This window comes from Macrosteles quadrilineatus, unplaced genomic scaffold, assembly GCF_028750875.1.
Source record: "Macrosteles quadrilineatus isolate MER2022 unplaced genomic scaffold, UCM_ALF_1.0 Scaffold_9__3_contigs__length_116548681, whole genome shotgun sequence".
In the NCBI taxonomy this organism is placed as follows: Eukaryota; Metazoa; Arthropoda; class Insecta; order Hemiptera; family Cicadellidae; genus Macrosteles; species Macrosteles quadrilineatus.
Window position 1 is genome coordinate 50,451,511 of NW_026542602.1, and position 26,216 is coordinate 50,477,726.

The 26,216-nt window shown below is 33.9% G+C and overlaps 2 protein-coding genes across 4 annotated transcripts in view; one reads left to right on the plus strand and one right to left on the minus strand.

Annotated features, from left to right (window-relative positions):
- Positions 1–8,341: 8,341 nt before the first annotated feature.
- Positions 8,342–22,442, plus strand: LOC129002241 (uncharacterized). 2 transcript variants are annotated; one of them, XM_054429904.1, is made up of 13 exons: positions 8,342–8,553; positions 12,449–12,530; positions 13,071–13,254; positions 14,451–14,668; positions 15,383–15,517; positions 16,134–16,297; positions 16,464–16,509; positions 16,651–16,849; positions 17,422–17,565; positions 18,107–18,261; positions 18,812–18,971; positions 19,281–19,451; positions 20,221–22,442. In XM_054429904.1, exons 2-13 carry the CDS (start codon positions 12,507–12,509, stop codon positions 20,385–20,387), a joined length of 1,767 nt encoding a protein of 588 aa, XP_054285879.1. In that variant the 5' UTR covers positions 8,342–8,553; positions 12,449–12,506; the 3' UTR covers positions 20,388–22,442. The 2 variants fall into 2 exon arrangements, with proteins under 2 accessions (XP_054285879.1, XP_054285880.1); XM_054429905.1 differs by lacking the exon at positions 8,342–8,553 and adding an exon at positions 11,003–11,035.
- Positions 22,443–23,030: 588 nt separating this feature from the next.
- LOC129002238 (uncharacterized) overlaps positions 23,031–26,216 on the minus strand; it is a 28,297-nt gene continuing 25,111 nt past the window's right edge. The window contains exons 13-14 of one of the 2 annotated variants that reach the window (XM_054429899.1): positions 24,991–25,350; positions 23,031–24,161 (exon numbers count right to left, since the gene is read on the minus strand). In XM_054429899.1, the coding sequence (XP_054285874.1) occupies positions 23,595–24,161; positions 24,991–25,350 (927 nt within the window). In that variant the 3' untranslated portion in view covers positions 23,031–23,594. The remainder of the gene's footprint in view (positions 24,162–24,990; positions 25,351–26,216) is intronic. The other variant, XM_054429897.1, reaches the window with a different exon arrangement.

Consider the following 26,216-nt stretch of genomic DNA (forward strand, 5'->3'; position numbering starts at 1 on the left):
TTATCAGAGTATAAGAAATGGTCTTTACTATATCCAGAGGTATCAAAATAGTGCAAGTCACTTTCTATTTCCTTGTAAAAGTCCTCTGTAACTATAGAATACATTAAAGAATCTGTATCAGTCATAAGAAATCTTTTGTTCTTAAATTTTGACATATAATTATAGTGGAAATCATACATTATTACTTTACTAATATCCAAAATGGTCATTCCCAAATATATCGGCTTATTAAACTTTACAACTAATTTATTTAAATGTATAGCATGTAAATTGTTATCGAACTTTTTGCTACAGTCAAACCTTGGATTAGTGACATATTTTGTTAATAGTGACTCATCCTTGAGATATATATCACGAAACTTGCGTTGGTTCATAATTGTTCGACCAAAGAGACTATTATTTAACAATTTGTAAAAGTCTTTTTCAAAATCATTTTTAGCACATTTGCGTTTTTCAATATTAAAATTAATATAGGGTGCAAGCCATTTTGATTGTCTAAATTTTAAAATTCTATAGTATTTTGTAGCAACCAAACCTAATTCCTCATATTTTTGTAATGCTTTATAATGTAAAATATATTTAGTTTTGTCATTTAAATTAGGTATTAATTTGCCATTCATTTTCTCAGGTGCTAATGGATAGTCATTATGTAAATCATGTAAGCTTTTATCGTATTTTAAATCAACTTCTAAGATATATCCAAACTCATCATTTTGATTGTTTTTGTAGTCTATCTCATTCGTCCAACGAAATCCATCCACGGGTAGTGTCTCACACATAGCTGTGGAGTATAGCGAGTTACAATCTAAATATATTAAATACACACTTTCTTGATTGGGATCATAATGTTTGCCCATATATCTATTATTGGCTTTAGCGTAACGTGTAGAAATCATACTGACTCCTCCTCTGATTGCACTTTCTATGAACAAATGCATGTCAATATCTTGAAATAATTGTAATTTTATACCAGTCATTCTAAGACAAGCTTCCCATGTTAGTCCTGGAAGTGAATACATATGTACAGGGTCAAGTTTGTAATCCTTTAAACACAGGTCTCTAAATGTCTCAAACACATCAGCCAGTAGCAATACATCTGTTTTAAGATATAAATCATGATATTCTTGTAAATTATGTATATTAAAATGGGTCCAGACATTTTTAGCATGTTCATATTCGATGGGAGAGATATGTTCTTTAGTTAAAGTACTGTAAAATTTTTCAATTGGAGGTAGAGACTCTGCAAACTTATCTGGTCCTGTCATATATTCATAGGGAAATACGCCTTTGCGTTGTAGTAGTGGATTGTCTATGAATCTAAATGTATTTAAATTGGAAGCTAATTTGTATAATGGAAGGGACAGAAAGTTATAGGAATCTAAAAATACTAAATCATCAACAGAGAATGAAATGTACTTTTCCATATCTTTGGCTATGCAATTTAATTTACGATTAAACTTTCCCAAGTGTTGCATAATTAAATGTCCATCGTAATTTTTTAAGTTATGAAAGAATACTGGTATTTTCTTTGTTACTTTATAGTTTAAATTGCAATCATTGTGGGCAGCTCCACGGTATTGGCCATTTGAATGACAATGTTCCCGTACCCTATCAAAATATAGAGGCTTTTCACAAATATGACAATGTGTTGAGTTTTGGAAAGATGCCTCTTGCTCAGGAGTCATTACAAGGGGGATATATATTGCCATTTGATTTTTAATGAAGTCATAAGTCTCAAACAACCTTTCGAAAAACACATCCATAACATTTTCGCCACTATATAACTCTTCAGAAATAATCTTAGAATCTTTTACTACGACAAATGCAAATCCAGATGGAGTATGGTTGTTAGAGTTTATAAAGCACTCAAAATCAGCATAAATTACAAATGGGGCTTTAAGTTGATATTTATAATTTTTAAATTGTAATGTATCTTGTTTAGACATTTCCACTCGTTGGACATCAAAGTTTTTACAATATGTTATATGACACTCCAATTTATCTTTGGTGTAAAAATGTTGTAAACAAAACTTGCAAAAATGCTTTTTACTGTTATCTTTTGTTGACCGTAGCATTAACCTATTAAAATCACGAATTAAACAGTAATGTGATTTACGACCTTGTTGTAATAATAATAGATCTATATGAGTGTTACTATTCAGTTTGGTTCTTCTTAATGGATATATAAATTTGTGGTCTTCAACTCCAAATACATTAACACTTATATTATTCTTTCTTTCAAATTGATCTATGTCAGATATTTTTACGGGATATTTTATATTTGTCATGTTCAACTTACCTACGTAGGGTGCATAGTTAGAGACTCTATTAGCATGTTTAGCATTCCTTGGATGTAAAGCTGCTAAAATTGACCAAAGGAAGCATTTATTATCAACATTCTTTATATTTAAAACTGCTTTTGTCAATTTAATACTTTTTGGTGTGGGAATGTATGACTTTGGAGTTAGGGGCTTATACTTGTAAACGTGCAACTGCCAATATTTAGTATGGTCATAAATCCATCCACTGCCTTCGGCTTGATATTTGTGTATGGAAGTGTTAATCTTTAAAAGGGCATTTTCAATTTGAGGCTTTAAATCTCTCTTCTCAATGGTTAAGGTAGTAAGGCTTCTAAAATCTGCAATACATTCTTTCTCATTAACTAATTTTCCATTTTGATCTATTGTATATTTTATAAATTTGATTCTCCTTACTAAAGTCCATTTTATTGGTAGAGGACAAGACTGAAGAGTACTTTTAAGTTCAGTTTTAATCGATTCACCAACAAATTTAATCATTGTATATGGACATTTGTTACAAGAATTTACATGTCTTTTAAAATGACCAACAACATTTCTTTTACAGAAATTACAAGTCTTATGAGTTTGTAATATATGAGATTTTAGAGCCATGTTATTATCACAGATTATATCACAAACTTTGCACAGTTTCACCTTCATTTTATGTATTACCTTGTAGTGGCGAATCAGGTTGCTTTTTTTGGAGAGCGATGCAAAACAATGTTGACATGTAGTCTTCATTTTTATATATGTAATTAAAAAATAGGTTGGAATCTTCTATATAGTAGAAATTACATTTTGACAATTTCAATTAATGAGAAATAATAATTTGAATTAGAATTTTATATTTTAATATTCAAAACAATTTCATACAATAAGATTTAGCAATTGTAATTTTCTAAATCAAAACTAAATCCAAAAACTTAAATAAAAAATACTTTTTAGCAATTCAGATTGCTGAGTCTACATATATACAGAGTGAGTGTTACCTATTTTAAAGGAGACTTGACAAAATTATATAGTGAATATAATTCGGCTAAGTTTTTAAATAATAACTTGTACACACTTTTAACTCAAAGTCCCCCGGTGCATGAAGTTTGGCTAAGTTTTTAAATAATAACTTGTGCACAATTTTGACTCACTTAAAAATAGTAATAACAAAATAAGTCTTTTTTTTTAATAGAGAAGCAGCACACAGTTGACATGTAACTAAAAAAACAAAGTTAGCATCTTCTATATGATGGAAATTACATTTTAGACAATTTCAATTAATGGGAAATAATAATTTAAATCAGAATTTTAAATTTTAATATTCAAAACAATTTCATACAATAAAATTTGGCAATTGCAATTTTTTAAATCAAAACTAAATCCAAAATCTTAAGTAAAAATACTTTTTAGCAATTCAGAATGCTGAGTCTACATATATACAGAGTGAGTGTTAGTTATAGAGAAGACTATGTTACCTATGTTAAAAGGAACTCGACAAAATTATATAGTAAGTATAATTCGGCTAAGTTTTTAAATAATAACTTGTGCAAACTTTTGACTCAAAGTCATGAGTGAATTTGGCTAAGTTTTTTAAAATAGACTTATATACATTTTAAGTTCCTTAGTGACTGTTCAAAATACTCTAAGTGTTTAAAAATAGACTTATATACATTTTTTACAAGTTCCTTAGTGACTCAATTCGGCTAAGTTTTGAAAAATGGACTCGGGAAATTAGCTACACTCCTAAGTTAAAAGAAATACAGAGTAGGCCTATGAGTACAAGCATCAATTACGTCACCAATTGATCCCATGACCCGACACACGACAACATATTACAATAGTCTAGCTTAGATGTCAAAGACTTACCAAAACAAGAAGATCCAGGTGGAAGAGTTAGTGATGATTCCGTAGAATGCCCCCCTTATATACCACAAAATTGTCTAAATTAATTTAGAACTTAACAATGGAAATTGAACAAACTGAAATTGAACAATTGAATAATTGAGGTCAATCAATCAAACATATTTGGTAATTGTCTAAACCTGCCCCAGACAGACTGGCGCCAGACAGGCAGAGAATGTTGACAATTGGTTTTGATTGGGGTCATTAGGTTACACTCACAGTCATTCATTTGAGTCAGGCATAGTTTACACATAGCCATAAGCGTGCCCGAGTTCGCGCACAAACCTCACATGATTTTGAAAATATACATGGGAATGGATGTGGATTTGAAATTTTAATGGAGTTTGAACATTTATATAGGCTTGTATTGGACGAGATCCAGGTCTTTAAAAAAGTGGCCAAAAAAAGCTCACCATTTCCAGACGTGATTTTTAGTATTAACAAAAGTATAAAATTTATATAGGGGTGTATAGGTCGAGAGCTGGGTCTTTAAAAAAAGTGGCCAAAAAAAGCTCTTCCATTTTTTTCTCATTTTTCCCCTATAAAAAGTGCCCTAAAAGTGCCTCTAAAACGCCGAAAGTGGGGTCATATTCTGGTATTATATCTACTCAGAACGATATTTTCGTACAATATACAAGACTGTTTGTAATTTTACTCGATATCCAGCGGTATTTTTCACTTCAAAGAAAGTAAAGCAAAATCCTATCCCCCATCCACTTGCTATACAACCTTAATTGGAAACTATATAGCGTATTAGCGTATTATTCTACATTACAGCTACTATCAATTATTACCGTGTGTACCTAAAACAGAAAATATAATTGTCAATATTTAAACTCTGGAAACTCCTTAAAATATGTTCTTTTAAGTAAAACATTTGTAGCTGCTTTTAGATGGGATCTATACTCCATCCAGGAAGTTACACAAGTGGCTGGGTAGCTGAGTGGTTAACGTGCTCACCTGACAGTCAAAGGTTGCTGGATCGATCCTGAGAAAAGAACAGTAGCATTTTGATGGTTCGAAACTGGGCCCAGTCAAGGCCCCACTAGAAAAAGCGCCCAGCTGTTCCTGGTCATTGGGATTTTCATATTGGATAATGAAACAGCTGATCTTATTCAGTACCAAAGCTACACAGATCACCTAACTCCATTCTATATCCACACTTACCCATATCTGGGTTAAAATGTGGTTAAAATACGCACGTTGAGATGCCCTCCCCATCTAAAATATTGATAGTTAAAACTTCTCTTACAACCAGGAAATCTGCTAAAAATGGCGAAAAGTAAGTTAATATCTTCATTATATCCCTCAATACAAGTTAGAGTCGGTATTGCTCTACACAAAGACTTTACACTTGCGATTCACATACGGTCGTTGAACGGTTACCAGACCGTATATAAGTAATGTGCATCTAATGAACACACGCCTGGCACGAACCATTGTAGACTCAAATAAAGTAATTATAACATTAAGTTAAAAAAACGTTAAAAATCTATTTTTTTCATCAGACACAGTTCACGTTCCTTTATCAAACCGACGAACTAAGTTAAATTTATATAGGAAAGAAAGCTTGTTTATGGAAAATTATTTGACATACGGTACAGTATTACATTTTATTTAGTTAATTTATTACAACATAGATAATAATTGAAATGACAATAAATTATAATTCCTTGTCGACTGTCATGAAATCAATTAATCGTTATATCGTGCAATGTGCAATATAATAATGTTTTAGCATGATAAGTGTTTTTATAATCGATTTAAACAGTAATAAAATATTCGGCGAGGCGTATTTTCCAGACAAAATCATTTGATACCATAAAAGGCTTCAGAACCTCTCCAACAGATCTAACCTGTTCCAAGTTGTATAATTACACAATTGGCAAATTACAATAACATAAATCAACAACCAACAGCATTTACCATCTGACCATGAATTAACATTCAATTTATTAATATAGAGTAATATAAGTAATAAATGACTGTCACATAATTTAACGGAGTGAGCTCTCAACAACTGAGAATTTTCTCACATGGAGACATTTCCTTTTGGTTTTCTAAATAGACGAACCTGCAGCTAACAGTGATCTTGGAACCACCACGACATACTCATTTAGCAAAGCCATTGGCGATTGCCTGGATTTGAACCTTAAACCTTTGTTCATAAATCCCGCATTCTAACCACTAAACTAAACACACGTAAAAGTAATTCACATAAAAGGTCATTCGAACTGGATCAGTGAAAATAGTTTCGCGGGAGAAAGCTAGGACTATGATTGGTATTTTTTCTTCAATTGGAAGTAGAAAGTTACAATAAACGCAAAGTCAACACAATTACAAGTTCCGCGTCAGCTGCGACCGCGCAGCAGCCGTGAAGAAGGAGGGCTTTTCCTGCCGTAATTCGAAACGCTAGTTTCACAACACGAGCTCTTGTTGTTGGGATTCTCTCGGATATTCTGACTTATTGGATGTATGTAACTCAAGCCGAGCAGCAAATCCTAAAGGTTGAAGCACGGATATTAGAACATAAGCGGTATGGGTCGTAAACATAAACAAATGACGTCACTGGCCCAAAGTGTTTATTATTTAAATTGAACTTTCAAGAAATGCCAAAACCACATGTGTTAGCATAAGATTCGGGCCAGAGTCAGTGACGACATTATTTTATGTTTTATATGGAAGTTGTTTGAATGGCAATGGTTTTTTTGTAAATTTACGTGTTCTCTAATATTATTTGTAAAATACTAGAACAAATGTAATAAATCGTAAAAACAATATTAATCGTATTTTTTCAATAATTTCATAACTTCCAAGATAAATATCTATACTGCACGTTTATAACAAAACATAATTCAACCAAATCAGTCAAATTGACATTCAACGATTGACTATACACTGGAAATTACTTTATTAGCTCTTATTGGTGATCAATTATTTGACCAATTTAATGCAAAAACATTTATTTTGAAGGCTTTAGACTAGTTTGATTTTTAAAAATATTTTCCATTGAATATTTAGTATTACTTAATATATATTTATATGTCTATATGTATTTACAAATTTTATTTTATTTTATGGACATCAATAAAAAGCTGTAATAAAACTATGGTTTTATTTAAACATGATTGTATAAACTGTTCACGGTATACATAGTTTAACAATTAAACTGAACTGTTGCACTTGCAAAAGTTGATTGTTATCCCAGAGGTGGCGTCGATGTTAGTTTCAGCGCCTACAATCAACTACACGCAACCCGCGTTGCAGTCCCGCACAACACACAACAGTGCAGCCAATGAAGGCGTACAGTGCATTCACGGCCACCTTCAACTACAGGCCGCGGACTGCATAGGTACATTTCTGTTCATCGAGTTGAGTTAGAATAATTTCTATAGAATCAAAGTCAAAGTGTATCCACATTGTAAAGACTCAATTACAGAGAAACGGTCGAGTGGAAATTTAAAAAAAAAGTGGAATTTTAAATTGCCATGTTATTGTTATGGAGAAAATGAAAACTGTTATAGTTTACTTGTTTGTGGATATAGGTTGATAAAATTTGGCAAATTGATTTATTTCCTCCTATACTATTGACGTATCGTCAAAAAACACGTTTTACCTTACCCGTAGCAGAAAACCCAAGCACTCGTGAAATCAAATGTTATTGAAATTGGGAATAAATATGTCTTATTTATGGAAATATTTTAGTAAAAATTTAATCAGACAAATTGAAATTCGCTTACTCTGCATGTTTGCTGCGGCGGGGTTATTTTTCCTTTGCTTTATTTAGTAAATATAGAGAAATTTCTGTAGGTATAATAACCGGATGGTTTTACAAAACAAAATAATTGCAGAGAGAAACATTTTCTATCCTAGCCGATCCATAAACAAATGAAAGGATTATAATACCTTTACCTATTAAAATCGTGCTCTCTTTTACAAAATGCTAAAACTAATCAACGTCTAAATAAACATGGTAAGAAACAGGTGAGAATGACAACAATGGCCAATAACAGGTGGGCTGCAATGAGCCAAATCGACTATACCTAATATTGCTATCACTGTCGCTGTCGCTGTCAAATACGACAGCCAATGAGAGAGCGTTACCAGCTGATCGATATATGACGTCACATCAGCATTGCCGGCTGTGAGCAGACGACACAACATTCTGTAAATGTGATTCTACATTTACCTAACAATCTTTTCGAGTTCGCCTTTACGCTTTTGTATTTGTGCTAAACATTGTTCTCAGTTATTCGGAAAGTGTTAATAAACAACTGTCACTTATGTTTGATTGGGGAAAACAGCCGAAAGTGGGTAATTCGGTTAGGCTAATTTGATTATGTGAAAGCTTCTGATACAGGTAAACTGCTCATGTTATTATTTTTACTTATTTAGAGTTTAACAAGTTATTTCATAGGCATTTGAACCAGATAGTAATATTTACAAGTTAAAATTATATTCCATACAAAATCAACAAAAGGCAACCATTTCAACATACAATATCTTTTAGAAGTTGTTGCTATTGTGAGTACGGTACCTATCAACCTTCGTTTTGTTACCTACTAGATAATGTTTGTCATTGAGTAATCCATCCACTCCATTGCATTACAACCAATAAAATATAATATTGTTTAGCATGGATTGGAAACAAGAACGTGTTAATAATTTCTTTATATTTGATTGGTAGTGAGGCACAGAATAACTGGACCTTAATTTTTTTTTATTCAGCTTGAAACAATAATGTTCAAGTTACTGATAAAGGTAGAATTATGGAACTGGAACTGCTTCTTCATGTGTTATAGCAATATATATTACAATATTTTCTTTGAAAGAGTAAGGATTTAGATTTTAGACTGATCATGGATGAGGATGAAAACATGATAGGTACAAAACTCTCAAAGTATAGTTTAAACCACACTCATTAAATTACAGTTTGGTATACAAAATTCTAAAAATCAACACTGGATTTTAGTCCCAACCCCCTAAACTCATAATCCTTAATTTTTATCTTTTGAAGCTTCCTGATCCTATAATGGGGACAACAATACAATTAATTCCAAAATCAGCTGTTCTATTTTAAATTCCCATGTTCCCTTTTTCCATTGTTGAGTATTTTACAATTGAGTCAAAACAAACTTTACCAGCTTTCCAATATAAAATTTAATGAATAAATATAATGTTAAATGTTTAATGTTTTTACTAAAAAACAAAAGGACAACATAACAGGACAAATTATAGTCTGTTCAGAAAATTTATGAGGTTTGAGGATAAGTCCCCCAATTTCTTTTGTTGCTTATGTTATGTTGCAACCCAAGACCTTTAGCTGTTGAGCTATATTGTTTTGAAGGTAGGATCAGGTGGAAGGGATGGATTACATCATTCAAAACTGCCTAAATTCTACACAGAGTATAATGTTAAAAACATGTAATGAACTGTAACTTGAAACAAATCTATATATATAATTCCGTAAGTCAAATTTTTGTAAAGAAATTGTGAGTGACTGGATGGCCGTAGAAGGATGGGAGGGGTCTTATTTTAAAGGTCTTGACGTGAATTTTGAGGGAAAACTATTCATTTTTCTTAATTATGCACCAAAAGGTTATTACGGAATAAATTAATTCACATTTAAATAGCACGGGAATCTAAGTCATGTCTGCTTTGTTTACTTTAAAACATGTGGTTTAACTTTATTTACAGCATATGGTAATTTGTAATATGTACTGTGCATGGTGGAAGGAAAAAACATAGGTGTGCTATTCCCGTCATATTCTGACGTCACTCGGATTGCAAACAAAAGATCACCTGATTGTAACTGTCAAATTAGTATGTATTTGTTTTGATTTGATTGTTATTGTTTTTTTACTGTGTATACTATTATAAAGCTTAAATATACTTTTTCCCAATTTTAAGGGTCTAAATTAGTTAATGGAGTACGATTGGGTGTGTTAGCCATGTCCAAAAATAGTGTAAAGTTAGAAGGAATTACTGGAGTAGGCAAAGGGAACATATTTTTCATGCCAAAAATAAAACTAATATCAACCAATCCGAGATTGAATTTTCTCTTAAAAAATCGCTGTTACTATAAATAAAGCGCAAGGCCAAACCTTCACAAAAGTTGGCAATAAAAAAAAAAAAAAAAACAGTGTTTACCCAGTGGTCAACTTTACGTTACTTTTAGCCGGGTGATTTTGCATTTTACAATTTGGAGGATGACATTATACCTCTATGTGTTTTTTCGAAGTGAATTTGTATATATTCAAAGACATTTATATATATTTAATTAATAGTCATGAAAATTACTATTGAACATGTTCCTTAGTTGTATTATGATTAGAAAGTTTATATTATAATTAAACACACTGCATGAACAGTCCTTTGGAATTTTTATTTTAAACAGAGCAGACATCAAAATGCTTTATGCAGCTATGTAATGACTAACTATCATACATATTATAACAAATAAAAATGTTAAACAATAATTCAAGGTAGAGGATAACCCATGAGACTAATAATTTGTACAAAATACTAACTAGAATAATAGGGGCTATTGCCCCTACAAGCCACTAGTTATCTAGATTCTCACATTATACTTTTTGTTCCACAACTTTTATTTGGCAGTTGTATTTTCTACCATGGTAATTCTCTATGTGACATGGAAGCCACCTATGTGCATTGACAGCTGACGTAAGGTAAGTTACATGGTTATCACTTTGTCAGTGAAGTGAAGGACATTATGTGCGACTGATACACCTATCATATGTCATAGGTTGTTAAATTTCTAACATCTTTTGTGTTGGTATACATTCATCCATCCAGTTTTGTCAAGCATATTAACTTTCTAGGTAGATATTTCTCAGCATTATGGTCGTAATTATTTGTAATAAATTAATTGTTCTCGTTGTTAATAAGTAACTCAATACTTAAGCACAGTAGGTTAGTTGTCAATGCGAATAACAGATATATTTGACAGCTTTACAACCTATAAGAATTCTTGGAGGTAACAATTGCTGATTTGTCATTAGATATTTTTAACCAATAACTTAAACGGAAAGTAAATAAAAGAAACGTATTATAACATTTAAAACATATATTTACGCACGTTTATACTGTTACTCACAAGACGGTAAATATACAAAAAATATGGTAAGTGGTGATCGATTTCTGATGATGATTGGAGTGTCCAATCGAAATCGATCACCACTTACCATCTTTTTTGTATATTTACCGACTTGTGAGGAACAGTATAAGCGTAAATATATGTTTTAAGTGTTTTTAGACGTTTCTTTTATTTACTTTCCGTAAATTTAATAACACGTACAATGCTGATCAAGAAGTTATTTAATAACTTAAAGCAATGTTGTACTCAGTGTAAATATTTTGTAATGTTAGCTGAAAATGAAAAGAGGTACAAATTTGTTATATCAATGTATATTTTTTGTCATAGATAAAATTTAGAACTACAAAATTTAAGATTCATTTTGTATTGGTTGACCAGCAACTATTTTCATTGAGTATTTCCAGCATTTCCAAGTCTTATTTATATACAAACTTTATTTTCCTACAGGCCCATTTGGTTTTCATTGATAAAAAACATTGATCTAAAACAAAATATTTTAGTAAAAAAAAATAAGGTTAAGTATTTATTTAAAAATCAAAACCAAAATAAATGTAATGTGTTCTAAATTGATTCAAGTGAATATCAAGGCTACTATAAAATAATAATTAGGTTTATGTATAAGAGTGGATGTAAAGGAAATGTCACATGAAACACAGGCCACATAAAGCCGTAAGTAGTCCATTAAATGTGGCTTGAACATGGTTTTAATCGTCAAAACATGGAATGCAACATGTTTCTCAAACTAGATGAACCGGAGGAATGTGTCCACTTGATTTCACAATTCTATTTGGATTGTTATTTCAAATGTTTAATTTTATAGGAGCAATAAGTCGTAGGAAGGAACAAATTTGCATTACCAGCAAGGAATATGTAACTCAAATTTAGCTACTTGTTTTTAAGTGGAGTTGAGAAGTTTTTGTCCTGTATTACAGGTAAGGTTTTTGGAACAGAAACCATATAAAGTGTAACAGCTGTAAAACCTGGGTCTGGGTTACGATAGTTTTCTCTCCTAGGTTCAAACTTGTTCTGTGCAACCTCTTTAACCTATAAAAAATGTTCCTTTATCGGCAAACTAAGTTATTAACATTTCTTTGCATAGTTCAGTGAATAACTTAGATTTTATTTGTATGTTTTGTAGATAGAATGAGGAGAACATCCACACATTGGTTGTAGATGGTGAGAGGAGATATTGGAAGATGGAATCACTCATAAGTGATAAGGTAAAGAAAATTTGATATATCAAATAAAATATAATTTATTCTCTCAAAAAAAACGTTACTTCGAAAATGCTTTCAGCAGTAACTGGTTTTTTGTCAATTTATAATGTCTAAATCTACTGACATTGTATATGATATACGGTGTTGTATAAAATTTAATATCCTAGACACCCTAGTATATAGATGAATCAATTTAGAAATTATATGACATCAGAAAATTTGAACACTTTGATCACTCATTCAGCCAGCAATCTTGGAATTCCATATTATCTTGCAAGAATGTCAAACTTCCTTTTGTGTTGACATCTTATAAATGTAATTTAATCGGTCAGTACCCTATTATGTAAATGAATTAACTCAGAAATTAAATGTGATAAAAATCTAAATACTTTCAATTACTCACCCAGTCATCAATCTTGGAATTCCAAATTATCTTGCATCTTTGCTCTGGCTCCTTAGGCGTCAGATAACGTTGGTGGTAAACCGTGAGAAACGACCATGAGGTACTAAGTTTGTTTCAATAAAGAAGAGTTTTCATTCCAGGATGCGATGGACCCGGAGGTGGTGGTGGGGGGAGGGGACAAATCCCCCGCCAGGTTGTGGCAAGGTCTACCTCAGTCCTGGGCCCTGGCTACCTTCATAGTTTGCTCAGTAGCAGTCACTACATGGAGTTGTCCGGAGTGTGTAGCCGGGCTGACAGTCGCTGCACTTGTCATCTCTCTACGAGGTGATCAATAAATCTTCTTCACCTATAAACTGTAATGCTGATTGCCAATTTGTTGCAACTGTTGTGTGTGACGCATGAGAAATTTAAATATTGTGTGCAGTGACACAGTAAGAGGATACATGCAATGTTACACCATAGACTAACCAACACAAGTAGACTTCTCATCCCATTGTAAATTTTGAAGCACGTTTTTCGTGTCTAGTTCATGTACGTGACACAAAGACGCTAGTGTCGATGAAACTTTGTTTCCATTATTTTAGGGTTAATTTCTTGATTTGTGCTTTACTGTTTGGTTATATAACTAGGGGAAAAGTTATTATTTATGATTAGATTGTATTATTTGGTTAAACGAGGTTTTAAATGGCTGTAATAACGGGAAACAAATTGTAAACAAAACACGACCTCTACATAAACCGTACATGAACTAACAATAAAATTGTCTTCAGCTGTTCCATAAGGATGAGAAATCTACTAAGGGAGTATGTTTTATCTATGGTTACACTTAAATGGTGTCTCAGTCGCTGGCAGGCCCGCGGTTTGCTTGTGATGCGATGATTACAAGTGATGATTGCTCTCTCCACATATATTGAGGGGGAATTTATCTCTTCCTTCGCGTCCCTGACAAACCTAAACCCTCTTGGTATTAAAGCGGCCCTGGTCATATTCGTCATCCCCACAGCTCTCCTGCTCCCTCACTATCACGTACTACAGCGCTCACGCTGTAGGTAGACCCTGTGAGCTACAACTGCTGTACAACAAAGCTATGTGACAATCAACGTTCGGGCTATTCCTGGCTCGTTAAGTACATTTCTGCGCCAACACTAGAGCCCAGTTGTTCCATAAGCTTGTATCCTCTGTATTTTACTACTCGTAGTGTTGCTTTTATTAGCTTTAATTGAAATATGTTTTATTTCATAAATGACAGTATGTAATACATAGTATCAACCATTGTTATCTTCATTGATATTATTCCACAGTCACGTCCTGCAGATTCGTGGTCTTAGGGCAATGACCTTGTCATATTGATGAAATTTTATTCTGCAACATTTTATCTGTGATGTGGAGTGTATCTTCAGGGTAACTTAACGTCTTCACCATTGAAGAATCAAGTACATCCCCTGAAGTCACTGAAGAATCAAAGTGTTCCATCGATTTTGAAATGGTTTTTTAAATCTACGTATGTTCTATGTCGCCAGGCTCGTGCAGTACATTGCGCCAGACAGGTGGCGGGGCATGGCTGCTGCTGCTACATCAGTGCTGTCACCTGGCGGGGGTGGTGGTGGGGGTGAGAACTACTCTGCAATACATGGCGGGGCACAGCTCCTGGTTGACTAAACAGCTGATCTTGTCCCCCCACCTAGCCTCTCTCGGGGTGTTGTTGTTCATCATCACACTACACATATTGGGCCTCGAGGTAACATTTGTGAAACAAATTGACTGTGAATACTGATTGTAGATTTTTTATCCTATTTTAAAATCTGAACACTTTTGTGTATTTTATGTCCAAAAACAATTTAAAGGGTTTTTACAACTATTTCCCTTTTGTTATACATTCAAACCTCGTTAAAACTAATTCCTCGATACAACATTTTTTTTTAATCCCCTTGAAACTTTCATATCAATGCTAAAAACACCTCTATACAACATAGACATAGGTAAAAACCTACATAAGACGAACATTTTTATTTGATTTGTTTGTGACATGGGCTAGGACTGAGTAACCTCACAACGAATATTCTTAGCACAAAACGTCTACAAGACAAATTTCTAATGATCTTAACTTTCATAGTACGTAGTTTTCAAATCTAACAGAAGCTTTGTGTCAACATAAACCCCTACCCATCCATCTTCCTTTTATAGCAGTTAACTCAGAGCGAAGAGAAACCTCTATAAGATGAACGGCAGTATTAAACATCAATAAAATAAACCTCTTTATTGAGAATAGCTCGATACAAATTTTCCCCTACCCCTTGAAATTTGTATTAAAGGTTCGACTGTGGGGTGAATTGAACACAATTTTACTCTAAGTAACAGAGGAGTGGTAAAAATGGTTTATTACAATCATTCTATTTTGGAGAAACTTCCTAACTGGATGTCTGTTTACTCTGATCCTGTTCTTTGTTCACAGAGGTCCAGGATCCTCCGGTGGGGTCTTCTGTCTTGTGTTCCTATCACTTTATCTTTGTTCCTCATTGGAGACATGATGCTCTTCAGTCCAGAAAGGGCTAAACTAATCTACGACGAGCTTCCTACACTGAGTAACGTAAGATAATCATGTCTTCACAATCTTCACAAAACAAATTTAGCTGATTGTCACCAGCTGGGGGATTTAGTTTTGTTTGAATAACTTAAAATGTATTTCTTGTGCTTTAAAATGTAAAACTGTTTGGATACCTGTGTAAAGTAATTCTTGGCTGCTGTATGGTGGTTACTAGTTTCGGATCTTATATGTAACAGGCCTATAAAGAGTAAAATAAAATCTCTTTATTTGAGATAAAACAAAAGAGAGATCCTCCCTACTTCAACAGAGTTTTTAGGACACGAGAAACGGATACCAGTACACCGTAAAACAAATACTCTTAAGTATGAAAATTAAAAAAAGACAAAAACCCCGAAGAATATTGATACGAGTGTCGTGTCTAGGCTGAACTAAAAGTCTATTTCGCTCATCAAAGTTGGCCTATCCTTAATAATCGAAAACTAAAGCAGAATATTTACTTAACTAATTAAGCAGATTATACCTATAATTACTATTACTTTATCCTTTGACTATTACTTTATCCTACATCTGTATTAGTGGCATGCAGAATGTAGAATCTTTCAGCTGTGATATTCACATCTGTGAATGAGTGTAAAATGTTATAACTTACTTATTCCAGGTTGCCAACAGTGCTGCTTTCTTCACCCTCGTCTACTCCACCAGTTTGTCTACGTATACACCTAGAGAGAAAATTACAGTTACTACATTGTTCCCTGTCAAGACTATGTTTGTCAGCTGTTTTTTCGCAATTGGATTCCTAACTCTCGGTCTTGTTGAGGCTAGGTAAGTTACCTAACAGTTTCTTTGTAGAAACTTAGAAGTTAGATTTTCAGACGTTTTCCTAGTAAAATGTTTTAAATATCATCATTTTAGCATCTACATGACATTTACATCACCTAAAAAATCTTAAATTATGTTAAATTTGTCGTAAAACAATTTCTTGTTTCAGAGATAATTCATTGTCCAATGAGCTGCTGTTCTTCCAAGTTTTGACGGTGAGTTTGATCAATTATGTGTAATAGAAATTTGACCAACTGTTCAAGTTGGGTAGCCGCAGGCTGAAGGAAAAATGTGTTTAGCAAATTTCTCTCATTGGCTGATGTGAGTGAAGACACTTACTGGTTATGTTTGTACAGGAGTGGGGTAGTGGTGCCTGGCGTATGTTGCGTGGTGGACTAGCTGTAGTGTGCCTGACATCTTTGTCACTGTCCCTGGTGGAGGTGGTGGGGATGACACAGCGGGGGGTGGTGGGGGTGGCGGGGCTAGTGTTGCCCCCACAGGTGGCTAGAGATCACTGGTGGACAGGCACCCAGCTGACAGCCCTGTCAATCACAGGTACTGCTATAGACAATATTGTTTACTTAGTAAAATTAAAAACAGTGTACAAGGGTAATTTATTTTGGTTGAAAACGTAAGAAAAATTTAACCTACAAGCTATAACTTCGGATAAACATCTGTCTTTGTCTCTTTAGCAGCCAGTTTATTCTTGAACCAGATTAGGTTGGTTTCTTGTTAGGCGTTCTGGAAGGAGGTCAAGCAGCTCTAATAGGACACTTTATTTAAGATTTTTTGCATGTGGATTGGAAGGGTAAAATCGATGCATATCGAATTTCTAATCTACGATTAGATTAGATCAGATTAGATTAGATTAGATTAGATGTGCTCTGATGTATATAACTGGATATGCTCTAATAAAAAGTAGTGGAAGGTACCAAAATCCAAACCCAGGAAATCACTGCCTTGGGCATGAAGTCACCAGTGGCATATTGACTGAGCCAACTCACCACTACTTTTAAATAGATTAAAAGTTATGAAGAAATGGATCAATGCATGATTTGTACCAAAACAATTTTTTTTAACCATTGATTTTCTATATTTAGTTACTAACATATCTTGATATTTTGCAGGCTTGGTGAGTGCGGTTTTGTTGGTTTTGCCACTGAAATCACAGATTTCGCTGTCCAGCGCTGCATACCTCCTATCACAATCATGTGATATAGTATTCACCATCTACAGTGCTTACCAGCCATCATTTGTGCCCAAAAACAATGGTAGGTTGATTATCATACTGTTTAAATTGTGTTTTAGTGTACAAAAGTGTGAGTGAAAGGACAATGTACTCTGTGTGATATGGCTAATGTACTCTATGTGATATCACTGTCAATGTACTCTGTGTGATATGGCTGACAATGTACTCTGTGTGATATGTCTGACTATGTACTTTGTGTGATATGTCCGACTATGTACTCTATGTGATATGGCTGACAATGTATTCTGTGTGATATGGCTGACAATGTACTCTTGTGTGATGTGTGATATGGCTGACAATGTACTCTGTGTGATATCACCATAGACAAATAGAATTAATATAGACTGTCAAAGGAAGGTTCCAGCACCCACAGCTAAGTTTGCCGGGTAGTTACGGTGCACACCGCTGCAGGCGAGGAGCGCAGGAGCCGTATGCGACCAGCAGACGCTGCAGCAGTGTGCGCCGGAACTTATGCCGACCGCAGCACAGCTGACAGTCTATATTTATTCTATTTGTCTATGATATCGCTGACAATGTAGGTACTCTGTGTGATATGTCTACAGGGTCACAGACAGGCAGAGTGAGCTATCAGCTGGTCTCAGACACTGCAGCTCTGGTAGAAGACACAGACAGTGACTCAGAGTTGAGTGATGACTCCGGCCACAGCTCCGACACCGACATTGATGCAGCTGTCCACGAGTACAAGCAAACCGTCAAGGTACTTACACTTCCGTCTTTCTGAATCATGCTTTATCAACCCTTTGATCCATGGATTAAATTAGGCTTGTATACAAATTTTTCACACCTTATGAACACAAAATCCAATTTTTTCAGTGACACAAAGACAGTATAAGGTAAACATTTATTTTTATTCATATTAAACTCTTCCCATGTAGAAAATCGATACCGTACCATTATAGGCTGGTACGGTCATAAATTTTACATTGTGAAAATGCTCACCATCGCCTGAGAACTGACTAACATTGGAGATGATCATGATTTCAATGTGATCGTGGGGGTATTCATGATTTTGTCATGATCTCAGGAGTGTTCATATTGTCAGTGCTCAAATGGTTAAAGCTGTGACAAACTATAAGCTAAATCACTACTACTACAGCTTCAGTTAGATGGAAAAATTTTCTGAAATTTTTAAATTCTGAGCAGTGTGGCTCAACACTTTTGATGTTTTGTAACTTTAATGTGATTTTAAAAATAAAGATCTTTGTTCCTCTCTACCTAAAACCAAGCAATCACTAAATCTATTTTAGGTGGCAAGAACAAGAACCATAGAGGAACCAAACCCTTCTCCAACCGTCCGCTCTGCTCGTATTACGATCCTGTCACTGTTTGCTATTTCATCTGCCAGTGTTGGTATGGCTGCTGCGCTTGCCTTCAATCAAGTATTCAGCCTGGCCTTCACTTGCTTAGGTAATGTTATGATCAATGTTCATTATAACGTTTATATTTGGTTTGCCAGTATAATTGAGATGTTTTCTTGATGTACTAGTTTTTCCATGTTTTAACAGACAAAAGTGTTTGCGCCGCTATACTCGCTATTTTCATTTAATTTCCCTTAATAGAGAGTTTACAATCCCTTCTGCAATTTCCTGTTACGAGAGTTTTTTACCAAAAAATTATTGCTGATACTAGCGATTTATTTATTAGTGAATAATCTATCAGCTCAGTCTAATTAATGTCAATTTTTCATAAGTTAACCACAATCAATTTGTCTCACAGGAATACTCTTTTTCACACACATCATATCTAAGCAGCCCCAAGAGACTGATGAGCAAGGACTTAGTGTGTTATCGCCGTGGCAGCCCTGCTTAGTTCTGGCCCTACATCTAACATTGGCTGCACTTCTTCTTCCGCAGCTGTGGGCCCCTTTAATTGTTTGGGTATGCATAGGTACGTATTAGTATTACAATTAGCTAAATAAAGTGGCCTACATTAATGTCCTAATTTCAATGTGAAATACGGTTTTGATGTTTTTGAGGTGCCCTATAGTAATGGGGTTTCTCGCAAAAAGAGTCACACCTAAATTTGTATAGACAACCTACCCTACGTTTAGCAAAAGAATTTGTAAATTAGTTAACGTCTCAATATTATTGGCTCAGAATATTAATTAAAATACAATAACTAACAGATTTCAGACAACTCTCAAAGAGTACCACCACACAAAATATATGTTGGAGTTGGAGTCTACACTAGGGGCCACGAGAGTCTGCAGTTGGCGGCAGCCAATACCAAGACTGGACTGGTGCTATGTCGCAACATCACCCGTTGATTACTTTTCGACACTAATAACGCACTGTCCTCATTGGCTCCTTCGAAGTCACATGTTAAATAGGCTTTCTCCCTCAACTGCAGACTCTTGTGGACCGTACTCTAGTAACATAATTGAAACTTATAAAATAACCTAAATCATCCTGTGGTGACGCAATACCAACCAAGAACAGTTGACCCAGTCAGCTGAATTTTACATTCTCAAGAAAGGAATACGACAGTTTTATCTTAACGTTTGTACCTACGAAGTAAAATGAAATAGTTTGGTGTAAACGACGTTAACATCAAAGTATTGTGTAAGACAAAATCTACGCTTACATGCACACAGAATCCTTTTACTTCTATAAGCCAATTTAGTTATCGTCTATTAACCGTCTTATCTCGCCTGCAGGTCTGGTGCTGTGGTTGGTACAGAAACGTAGACATTGGTGGCACATACAGACTCAGTTGAGCAGACACGCACACCGTGTAAGACTGCCTCGGCCACAACTTGCGCAGAACTTCCTCACGAGCTATCACAAGCTCAGCACGCTGAACACAGTACATGTGGTGCGATAAACGTGCCCAGACAGGTTATAGCTTGAAATGTCTGACTCAGTCTATTTCTAAATGACAAGAGACAACATCAGAACAGTATTGGCGCTTGAGAACTACTGTGATTCCAACAGGATCGTTCTTCCAATACGATTCAAATGATGAATATTATATGCTAGTTCTGCATATTATCTTAACGGTTGGTTTTGCTTTTGTAAGTAGCTAACTTTTCACTCTTTGAGGAAAGCGCTATATCATCATCAGATCTTCCCTGTCTATTTTATTGCTTCAAGAAAATTATTTATTTTTAAATGGTATCTATTTCACCTTATAGGTATAATGTTTTTAAGTAAACAAAAAGCAATATTTGATACAAACGATACTTTACTAGAACGTGTCTACCATTTATCGAGAACTATTAGTTATTGTACTATATTTAGTTAGTAACAAACCCCTACACTGGCTTTGGGTGTAGACTCATAAAAATTGAAGAGAAATTCCAGTTCACTTTGTTATCTATATACAAATACCTAACTTGTATTTTCAGGACTAAGAACTGTATATTTTTATTGCTTATCAGTTCTAAGTTTAAATGTTTGTAAAGCAAAAGCACCAATATAACTTCCATTGCAATACTCTAATGTCTAGATGGACTTAACTTGTCAAAGACTATTCTCTCGATACATTGATGACTTTCTTCCAAACAGATACTTTCATGCAACTGATTTTATAATCTGACTAATCCACGATAATGATGAAACTTCATTTTTGAAAGTTTGTACACTTTCCGAAGATCGAAAAAGCGACAAGAGAGCCAACAGCTCACATTTGGAAGAGATGTAGGTTATGCTATCACTAAATAAAGCCGCTTAAGCTTCGTAAGTATAAGAATGAAGATAGGTCATGTCATCTTGATTACAGAAGATGGTAATATTATAGATTATTTAGAGGTAAGGTTAATGATTTTACATGTTGACGTGAATGTTTTTTTCACAAAGGTAGATGGTAGTCAGTTACAATATTGCTATGATGTTGTTAATGGTGTTAAAAGATGAATTAGAATGTTTTTTTCAACCGATTCATACTATTTAACCGTACATGTATTTAATAATGTGGCCTCCATTAGTTAAAGGTATTTATACTTGACCTACTTTTCATTATATTGTTAGCTATTAGCTAATCAATGTAGGCGAATAATTAAGGAAACTATTAATTGTTTATTGAACCGTCCAATACTCCATCCAATACTTGAATACCTAAAGAAACTTAATTAGAGCAATTAAATTGGTTGTAATGTATTTGTGTAAATAACATTTATATTTTGCTTCCATATAGGAAAATATTAGTTTTCTTACCCCTTTTCATACATAAATACTATTTTATGATGGCCCATAAATTTAGAGTGGTTGGTGAGAGATTTAAAGGTACCATTTTTGAGAAGCAGAGCAGATCACCACTGGACAAATGGAAAAATCACTTCTCAACACTACCCGCCTAGGAATATGGGGCTTAAGAGTCCTTGGAGGCTAGCGGCCATCTTGCATAATTTCCATTAGCTGCTGAAGGGCTATTTATCGTCCAAAAATATTTGTTCAAACACCAAAGTGATAATGATTTAAATATCTAGTATACTGTGGGATTAGGACTTTCCTTGTAGTTTTGAATTGTTCTCCAAGGGAGTCCATGGAAGCTAACAGCCATGTTGGATTTGCCCGCCATAAGAGCAACGCTTATTGCGTTAATTTCAAACAGCCGATAAAAAAAGTTATTTACCATATCAAAATATTTTTTTCAAACACCAGAGTGATTGTAATTTAACTAGTAAACTGTGAGATTAGAATTTTTCATTGTAGTTCTTTAACTGTTTTACGAGTTAGAACGTCTAGGCTCCAAGGACTCTTTAAGTCTGTTCCCAATTGTGGAAATCAAATATGAACAAATAAATTATTATGTAGAAACAGGGATTGCTCCAATTATTTGATTTTCATTTATAGGCATGTACACTATGTGTGAGATTTTTTATTGATGTTTGTTTATGTTTATATCAATACTATATAGGCTAATCACTATTTTTTGTATTGCCAAATATTGAATTTAATATTGAAAATGATTGTCAGTTAATGGTTTCATTGTTTGTATACAGAGTTATATCTCATGAAATACACATTTATCTCTTACTTTTGCGCTTTACAATTTTAACCTTGATACCTACAATCAAACTGAACATGACAACAATCAAAGACGTGATCAGAAGTGGAGTAATCCAACCCCTGGCAAGATGCTGGAAAAATCTGTGTAATCAGCTTTAAGTATTTTAAATTGTGAAAATGGAGCTAGCTGGTCTAGTGGTTAGAGCGTGGACTTCAGTCCCTGTGGTCCCGGGTTCAAATCCCGCCAAATCACCAATGGATTTTTTCTAAGTGATAATGCCGCAACCCCTAGGTCTAGCCTGAAGTAATGTGAAAAACAATCCCGGGCTCGTGCCTAGCGTCTTGGGGGGGAAAATGCTTAAATCTATACTTTATTTTTCAAATTTGATGGTTGGTTATGAGTTGTTCATTCTTTTTCAATTTATCACCCAAAAAAGGTAAATAATGTAATCTGTCCCATAAGTAGTTTTATATTTTAATTTAAACACAGTTACAAAAAATTGTAATCACTCACATTTGAATTTATATAGAACATTCCAACTAAAATAAACCATTCACACACACACTATATAACAAAAAATTGACTTTGAATTTAAATTTAGCTTAAAACCATGTGCATGTGGTTTTCAAGACCAACTTCCATAGAAAAATCATATTATGGGATACTATGTGTACATCAAATTTTAATTTAACTAAAACTTGTCTCAACTTATCGTTTCTTAACTTATCATCTTAAAATAACTAAATAAATCTTTAAACAAATTATACCCTTAAATGCACCTTCTTGTGGTTAGTCGACATACGGTCATAAATAAATTCAACAGATTTACTATCAATAAGTTTAAAGCTTAAGTATTTTTTGTACAAATTTTAACAAAGGGATCTAAACTAATTCAAATAAGTCTTAAACATTTTACATTTTTCTGATAACATTGTTTCAAAATTTATGTATCAAGTTTTGCGCATTGTATTGGTCTAATAATCTCCCACTAAAAATATAGGCCTACAAGTAGAAAAGCAAATCTGAAAAACCACATTTCAAGATAAGAAACAATAAAATTGCTACATAATACATACCAATTTAGAAATCATGCCTATTACGAGCATTTACCAATTCTAACATTTTTAAGTCTCTCGTTTTCTCAATCATTTCCCGTATTAATTTACAAGCAATATCAGAAAGCACAGTGAAGCTGATTGATGACTTTTCACGAATCGAGTAGAACAGACTCTTTCTGTTCTCGCACTGGAGAAACTTTTTGTGAAAGCGAATGACAGAGAGGTTAGGTTTTGAATGGTACGACGCCAGAAACCCATTCATGTCGATGGCCTTCCTGTTAATCTCAGCCACACTGGAAATCACATTGGGAAAAGTTACCAAAAAAACATAATGTCCTTTACCCGACAGAAAGTTTAGGAGTCTTTTCAGCGTTTGATTCAACGCTACAAGTGAGATATCCGTGAACATGTCATTGACACCACACATCAACACACAAAAGTGGTTCAGTCTTTGTCCTTCCGAGTAGAAATTCATCACTTCATTTAGCAGACCCTGCATAGTGAAATGGTTTTCTCGGCAATCTTTACTTCTCGACCCCCCAAACTGTGAGCGAGCTCTTTGCAGCAGACTATCACCCAGGATCGATACCTAAAAATATATAAAACTAGAATTAATCATAATTTTAATTTTATGCACAGAGCTAGAATCACAAAGATATGTAAGTAATAATATTTTAGTATATTTGACCAACCAGAAAGGAAAATGTCTACCGAATTTTTGAATTTAAAGGCAAATTGATATTGGTTGTTGCATGGTATAAAGTGGAAACAACTTAAACTATAGGCTACCATTGGTATCTCAGAAATTATTAGATTTAGAGTAAACATTATAAGTGGAGAACTTAAATAATTTTCTTATGACATTAAGAAATATGAATTCCACTTGTTCAAAATGGACACCATTTCCCAATGTCACTGCTAACTATAATATTTATTATGGAAGACCTTGTATTTTATGATTGTTTTTTTTATGTATATAAATGTAATTTTAAAACATGTTTATTCTTCACAACTTTTCTCTAAATCTACTCGATTAGGAGCCACGCCAAGTTACATCTTGGAAAAAGTGGCTTGCTATGTCCATTCTGCATTCTATAGCTCCGAAACAAGTTTGGAAAGGAATTATAATAATAATCAAGTTCTAAAATTTAATCTAGATTAAAAAAAGACGACAAAATATAATTTTCAAGCGAACCTTAAGAACCTTCCATAAGAAATGTTAAAGTTAGCCGCCAGACAAGAAAATGACGGTTGTAAAAAAATTGAATTCATATTTTTATGTCATAAGAAAATAGTTGAGGTTATCCTTTTAATGTTTTCTCTAAATCTAATAGTTTCTGAGATACCCCAATGGTTCCAGCACAGTTAAGTCGTTCACCCTTTATATGTATAAACTTATGGACAACTAGTTAACTTACTTCGGGGATGTTGTCGGGCTGTTTGATAAGGTTTGCAACTTGTGTCTTAGATGCTCCTTGAGATGTTGAAGGTTTTATAACATTCTCTGGATTTTTCACTTTGAGTTCTGGCAGCTTGCTGCTTGTCGTTGACGGATTATTGTTGGTAGTTTCAATACGAGGCTGTTTTTGCTGAGGAGCATCTGTAGTAGAATCAGCCACACGTTTCTGTTGCGATTGTTCTGGAAAGCGTGAGGTACTTCTAGCTCTGTTCTCTTCACTCATATTTCTTTGATCTGATACAGATTGATTTTTCAAAACATCCTTTGGCGATATTTCTCTTTCTGCATTTTCTTGGGTTTGATTGGCTGAATGAATGAACTGAAACAAAAAAAAACGCCAAAGTTATACTTTAATACTTTACTTTGAAATGGTGACCATACAAATTTAGGTATTTTAAGCCCACAAGAGCGATGATTAACGCCTCCCGCGGTCACGGAAACGTTATTGTTGTCTTCCGCGGTCGCGGCAAAATCATTAACATCTCACGTACGCATGCAACCCTCACTGAACACGGCAAATAAATAACCCGTATTAGAAATACTTTCGCCTGACCAAAAAAACTACCGATTTAAAACTAGCGAATATATTATCTATTCGTTGGCTATAAAACTAACTGAGTAGAAGTTATTTCCAGCTCTTTTTAAAAACCAACGAATAAAATAGAAGTTAGCGGAAAAAACTAACAAATAGGCTAGCGCTATTCGTTAGAATTTCTATTCGTTATTCCCAAGTATGCAAATGAGCCATCTTTTATCATAAGTACTTAAACAACCGAATACCTATAGGAATATCTAAGACAAGTAAGAGGAGCAAGATAAGTTTTTCACGTTGGTTAACGAACATACTTTCTAATACTGTAAACAAACTGCATGAAACAGAACATTAATAAAATTTTCTCATACTTACATTCTGCAACTGTTCGATGATAGAAGATAACACACCTTCTTGAGGAGAATCGTTATCAACAGTAGTTTTCTCAGGGATAGTAAGAGGCGGATAGGTTATTTCAAATTCTTGTGGTTCAGCATATATGTCTTCATCCAATGAAAATTCAGGTGGATTTTTGTCCTGTGTAGCATTTTCATTTTTCTCTTGGAGAAACTAGAAACAAAGAAATCAGTATTATAAATTTGCAAACTATCTTTCTGTACAAAAACTAAAAATATAAATGATCAAGATGTCCC

Excerpts from the sequence above, each read along its gene's own strand:
- LOC129002241 (XM_054429904.1), top strand. The coding sequence starts at position 12,507 with ATGGAATCACTCATAAGTGATAAG. Across the intron at positions 13,255-14,450 it reads ACTTGTCATCTCTCTACGAG|GCTCGTGCAGTACATTGCGC; the intron begins GTGATCAATAAA and ends CTATGTCGCCAG. Across the intron at positions 18,262-18,811 it reads AGTACAAGCAAACCGTCAAG|GTGGCAAGAACAAGAACCAT; the intron begins GTACTTACACTT and ends AATCTATTTTAG.